Source organism: Condylostylus longicornis, unplaced genomic scaffold, assembly GCF_029603195.1.
Source record: "Condylostylus longicornis isolate FDR11 unplaced genomic scaffold, ASM2960319v2 ptg000010l, whole genome shotgun sequence".
Classification (NCBI taxonomy): Eukaryota; Metazoa; Arthropoda; class Insecta; order Diptera; family Dolichopodidae; genus Condylostylus; species Condylostylus longicornis.
The window spans coordinates 8,004,896-8,011,670 of record NW_026577979.1 but is presented as its reverse complement, the minus strand read 5'-3'; the positions used below and the strand labels follow the sequence as shown (position 1 = coordinate 8,011,670).

Genomic DNA, 6,775 nt, shown 5'->3' with positions numbered 1-6,775 from the left:
TATTAAATTACTAAAGATTATATGATACTCATAATGTTGATGTAGCGACTAGACGATATCTTTTCAAGTGTTATACACTTAAATAATATTTACAAACACAAATAGGTATACGGTACATATACAATTGATTTTAAAACAGATTTCTAAATAAAAACAAAATTACTATATTATATTTTGTATTTTTTTCTTTTAATTATTAAATTCTAAGTATAATGTTAAAATATATTATCTATCGTAATTACATTATTGTATTGAAACCCTCAAAATATTATGTTATCATGGTTTTATTCAAAAAACACTTGCGGTTGAAATCTAAATTTTTGAGATAAACAAAAGTAAATTTCATTATTTGTTTTACAGACAGTATTTTGAAAATAATGCTAATTCTTATGCAGAAATGGGAATATTGCAATACTTAAAATTACTTGTAATTAAAATTAAATGTTATAGAAGTTATTTAAACAGAACATATTTTATAAATTTAATTAGCATTATGTTATAAGATCAAAAATTTAATGTAAAAATAAATTTTCACAATAAATTGTAAAAAGCAATCACTTCACAATTACAGTATACGTAAAACCTATAAATGAACACCTATAATTATTACACCTAAATTATTTAATGATTTTAACAATTTACTAATAAATTTACTAATAAACACTTCACTAATCGCTACAATTTCAAAATTTTAAATTGGACCACGCGAATGAAGTTAGCCAAAAAAATCGTACTTATGGAAGTTTGAATTATTCATAGTTTGCTCAAAATTTTGGCTAGTGTACCTCAATTTCTTCCCAATTTATTGTTAAAAATTTAGATTTCGAGTCTTGTTCTCTTTACGGAAAAAATATTTACAATGTGATGATACATTTTCCATTTTCCACAACATCCAGCATTAAAAACTTAAAAAGAAAAATATAAAAGAAATACCAATTTAAAATATAAATAATTTAATATACGCAGTATAAAAGAATTCCTATACTTTTTATTTACAGTCTGGGTACTTTAATTATTTTCAAGTTTATTGAACTATTTTAAAAACCAAAATAAATGAGTCAATTTTTTTTTAAATATTTCTTAAAAGCACGCATGCAATCACACAATAATCGTGTAATAAAAATTATAAAAATATATAAAAAGCGTATAGATAATAAAACGTGAAAAAGAGGTCATTATCAAAAAATTATGGTGCTAATATCTTCCGCTAGGGTCAATATTCACTTTGTTCTCCCTAAAGTTTTTATTTATGTACATGTTATTTTGTCTTGTTTTTCTTTTTGTGCCGCATTATTGCTTTTCATTATTGTAAATTTTCTGAATTTTCTCTCTTTTTCATATATTGGTATATTTTTGTGTACTTATACTAAATTTAGAATTTTTATATTAAAAATTTTCAATGTAAAGTAAAAAATAAAATATTTTTTTTTTAATTCTACATCACAATCTGTATGTATATAAATAACAAATATAATAATGTGCGTATATGTACATACATATTGAATATTTTATTATATTTCTTGATAAGTAGAGCATTCAAATAAATACTACAAATTTATGTCATAAAATTTTAATGATATAAAAGCATATAGCAAACGCAAACATGCACACACACACACACACAATCTTTAACCTAAATTACGCGCGATTTGCTTAATCTGCACTTCTTTTTTTTTTGTTTTCTGTTATGTTTTTATTGCCGAATATTTTGTCAGTTGATTTAAATTATGTAGATATACATGTATACAATGTAGCAATCAAAATTTTCATAAAGCATTTTGACGGAACCAACATTTAGAAATTTTTCAAAAATTATAAGCAGTTTAAAACCGACTGTGCAACAAAAAGGAATTAAAATAAAAATCATTATTATTTTTTGTGCATTGCAAAAGTGAATTTTATTTAAACATTATTATTATTAAAAAAAAAAATAAATACAATATTCATTAACACATTTTAGTTAACGATATTATATACATATAAGTATGTGCAGTTATTCAGTTTATAAATTAACAAAAATTAAAATATAATTAATTTTTAATTACCGCATTTATTAAAATACAAAACTTTAATCTGGCAATAATGAATTTTCAATGTAAAATCATAATTATAATATTATAAACAAATTTTAAATTAAATTAACAAAGGAAGTAAATAAAGAGCAAAAAATAAATAAAAATAAAATAATAATAAAAAAGAAAAAAGCTATAATAATTCTTAAAAGATAACGGTAAACAAATTAATGATCAGTCACTTGTTGGTGGGGTATATTAACTAAAACAATCGTCATTTTATCATACGAGTACAATAGCAAAGTTATTGGCACGAAAAGAAAAACAGAAACAGAAACATTACAACAATAACAAAATGGGTAATGAAGATAACCGGGAATTGTATTCAGCGCATTATAATTGTAATGATAACGGTGAATTTAGTTTTGAATTTTTGCCGTTAGAGGTAAGATAATATTTTATTAATTTAAATTACATATTACGTATGTATGTATGTATGTATATCTGTGGTATTATAACAGAAAATGTTAATTGTATTAAGTTGAATTGTATATGTACATATACTCGTACATATGTAAGTATTGAGTGATGTCTACATTTTGTATAGCTTGAGAAAATTGTTATTATAGAGAAATTATTTTATAAAGATAAAGAAAACTGAGTAGGTATCTTGTTATCTTGTAAAATCACAGATAAATATAGATATGTATTAAATATATATATATATATAAAATTATGTTGTAATAAATTAAATATAAATAGTCGGCCTATACTATCGAACCGTCTATTATGTATAAGTGATTTCAAAAATTCCTTGAGATATTGAAATGACCTCGAACTCCAGATTTTTTTGAATTCTTAATATTGTACTAAAGTTAAAATTACACCTATACTCACATTATAAGGCTAAATAATAATTATTTTCGCAAATACAAGAAAAGTTAAAATAAATAACAATGTATTTTTAAAAATTATTTAAAATGTTCTTAAAAAAGTTAACACCTCTTTGTACACTTGTATTTCAAAAAACAAATTTGTTCCAAATCCCAAAAGTCATTCACTTTTCAAAATTTTATCAAAAACAAAATTATTGTTCTAATTAAAGAAAACCAAATAGATTTATTACGCGGAAATATTTTAATATTTTAATAATTACGGAAATTAGAGCAAAATCATACCGTATTTGTTTAATAAGAAAAAATGTGTTGGAAGATCTAGTGAATAGAACTGTTAAAAATTTTATCTTAAATTTTTTCAAAAAAAATCAAAATTTCTTGTATGCCTACGTATTGTGTATTAATGAATATGAAATAAAGTTTATTGAACATATCGTAAATATTTAAATATTTTAACGAAAATGGAATTTGTGAACCATCTTGAATTTCAATATTAATTTAGAATATTAGTTAAAAATGGATTAAATTCGCAATAAATCTGAATTATACAATTCTTTTTATTGATAAATCATAGTAGGTGCTATCCAAAAAAATAATAGTTTGATCGTATGTAATACATATGTATGACGAATACAGTAAAAAACAATGGGAAGTACAATTTGCCAATAACACCTATACTTATACGTTCACCTATAAAATGGTAGACCAATGGTTTCTTGAAGTTACGTCATCCACGTGTTTCACAATTTAAGAAGAAATATTCTTTGTCTATTTTATCACCTTATTAATAGTCGAAACAATTTATCAATAACTTATTTATATTACTGCATTCGACTTCTTTCTCAAAAATAATTTAAATTCTTTAAATCTCGTATAAAATCGAAAACGAATTTTTGCCATAGGTTGTCACTGGGTGAGGAATTTTCAGCCACTAAGTGAGGTATTAAGAAATTCGTATAAATAATTTTTATTGCAGTGGCTAAATGTAATATATTTTCAAATTGCTTAACATACCAGGCCTTTATTTAATCTTGCATATTTACTTCTTAAAACAGATAATAAAATATTGAAAAATTCTAAAAAAAATATTATCTTATTTTATTTATTCTTTTCAGATAATAATCGATATCATAAGTTATTTACCATTAAAAGATATTAAAGCTGCAACATTAACATGTAAACATTGGCGTGAAGCAATTAAACATCCAAAAATTCAACAAAAATTCCATTTAGAATTATCACTATCGAAAATCATTTCATATCACAATGTTATTAATATTTTTCAAAAAAGTACTAGTAAATATACTGAATTACATATTGACACATGTTATCGTCATTTAGAACAAACCGATATTTATAAATTAATAAGAAATTCTATACCGAATGCTTTAAGAACCGTAAAATATTTAATATTTGATAGAACAAAAATAACATTTGAATCATTATATTTAATACTGTCACAGATGACTTCATTAACATATTTAAAAATTATATCTTGTGAATTATATTACAACCATAATAACAATGATATTATGAAAAATTTAAATGAATGCCGATATACAATTGAAAATCTGCAAATATTTGAAATGGAAAAATCTTATATTAATAATTATGATGGTTTAGCATCTATATTAAGTGTAACATCAAATTTAATTGAATTTAATATTAATTGTACAACATATAGTAGCAGTAATTTTGAAAATTCATCAAATATACAAAAGAAAATTATATCAGAAATTATACAAAGAAATTATAAAACATTGAAACGAATATATTTAAAGAGTTTTGAATTTGGTGAAGCATTCCTAAAAATATGTAATACAGAAGAAGATAAATTTAAAGATTTATTAAAATTAGAATCATTATCAGTATTATTAGATTATAGAGCAAAATTATATATAAATGAATTTGAAAATTTTTTATCAAAACAAAATCAATTAAAATATTTAGATATTTGTACATTTCCAATTGTACAATTAATACCAGAAAATCTATATAAATTAAATCATTTAAAAATATTTTCATGTTTAGATAATTTAAAGAATTTCGATTTTCATGTTATATCGAAATTTCAACAATTAAAAACTTTAGAATTAAAAGGTGAAATGAATTTACAAACTGATAAAAAACCAATCATAAATAATTCATTAAAAGAAATCATATTGGAAATGTTAATTATTTCGGATTCATATATTGAAAATATTAGTAAATCATTTATAAATTTAACAATATTAGAATTAAATTCATCAAAAATATATGATAGTACAATGCAAGCAATTATTAAAAATTTAAAAAATTTAAAGAAATTAAAAATTGATACTTTTAAGGTAAGTTATATAAGCTAGACTTTAGTCTCAATTAAAATACAATAATGCCCCATAATTCTATGAACTAAATTTAATTTAAATACACGGCCTTATTGGATTTTCCAAAATGTTAGAATCTTATCAAATCACAGTTTTTACAATTGCACTTTTCTTCTTATAGGGTAGTGATTATGGATTTACTGGAATTGATTCAGAAACTGGCAAACAAAATGGTGTACCAATTTGGAATTTAACAAAATTAGAAAATTTAAAATTATTTTATACAAAAGCATTTAATCACCAAACAATTATGAATTTTTTCAAATTTACACAATTAAAAACATTTTTATTTGAAAATATTAAAATTAGATGGAAATGTGCTCTACCAGTTGATTATATTTTACAAATTATTAATAATTGCCCGGAATTAGAAACATTACGTTTTTCATATAATGAAGAAGTTTCATTGCAATCAATTAGGAAATTAAAAGAAATTTATGATCCACAAAATCGAATTATATCACGTGATTTTAAAAATTGTATTAAAATAAAAAATTTAAAATAAAAATAAAATTTTTGTTTTTATTAAATAAAATTCAGGTTGCGACAACTAAATCCTAAAGTATTAATTTAAATTTGGAATAAATAAAAATTTTAATATTTTGTTTAAATGTTACATTTTTATCACGCCCTGCGGTTAATTATTATAAACTATAATTATGGAAAATTTCAATCCAACAATTCAAGAGAAAAGAACAACTAAAGGTAAAAGAGCAATCTTTTGGTTTTTATTTTCAGGTAAAAAGCAATTGTAGAAGGTTAACACAGCCTTGTTAAAATTCCGATCTCAATTATTATGACATTGTAGAATGTTAAGGATTTGGCAGCTTATAAAAAAATAAGCTGCCAAAGCTGCCATTGGAGATCTAACCGGGTAGTTTAGATAGGGCATTAATAATCGTATACTCAATGATGGCCAGGTTATCATGGGATAGTGGTAGCCAAATAGCACTTTTGCGCTAATTGGGGTTCGGTTGACCTTCTACACTAGCTATATCAACCAACCAACCTATTTTTGCAGCTTTTCATTTATGCGAAATCGCAAAAAATGATCAAGATATTTTAATATCTTTTACCTAATAAAATATTTATGTTGATGTAAATATTTCGGTAAGTATTCGATTTTTTTACAAAGAAATTTCATATACGAATATACAGACGGATAAAAGTCAGTAGCAACCATAGAATTTATAAAACCCCTAAAATTAACTTCATTGCATATCTCCGTATTTCAGTGGCAATATTCAATTACATTTCATATTAAGTAACTATATGGCAATTAAAAAAATCTGATGTGGTCAGCACATAACCGACCGCATTGTGTATTGTCTAGTTAAATGAAAGTGTTACAGAATATTATAAAAATGTCTGTTAAATACTTCTTTCCAATTTTTAGGACATTAGTAAGCTTATAGTTAACATACTTAGAAAAATGTAAATTTGGCTCTTAGTAGAGTTTCGCTTTGTGCTACCCGAATTCCCTGAAATGCTCGCCAGTTAG

General features: G+C 23.0%; 1 protein-coding gene across 1 annotated transcript; it reads left to right on the top strand.

Moving 5' to 3' along the window:
- Positions 1–5,130: 5,130 nt before the first annotated feature.
- Positions 5,131–5,828, top strand: LOC129618880 (uncharacterized). Its single transcript, XM_055533906.1, has 3 exons — positions 5,131–5,235; positions 5,396–5,753; positions 5,815–5,828. The coding sequence occupies exons 1-3, from the start codon at positions 5,176–5,178 to the stop codon at positions 5,826–5,828; spliced, it is 432 nt and encodes a 143-aa protein (XP_055389881.1). The 5' UTR covers positions 5,131–5,175.
- Positions 5,829–6,775: the final 947 nt, after the last annotated feature.

Excerpts from the sequence above, each read along its gene's own strand:
- LOC129618880 (XM_055533906.1), top strand. The coding sequence starts at position 5,176 with ATGCAAGCAATTATTAAAAATTTAAAAAATTTAAAGAAATTAAAAATT. Across the intron at positions 5,236-5,395 it reads TAAAAATTGATACTTTTAAG|GGTAGTGATTATGGATTTAC; the intron begins GTAAGTTATATA and ends TTCTTCTTATAG.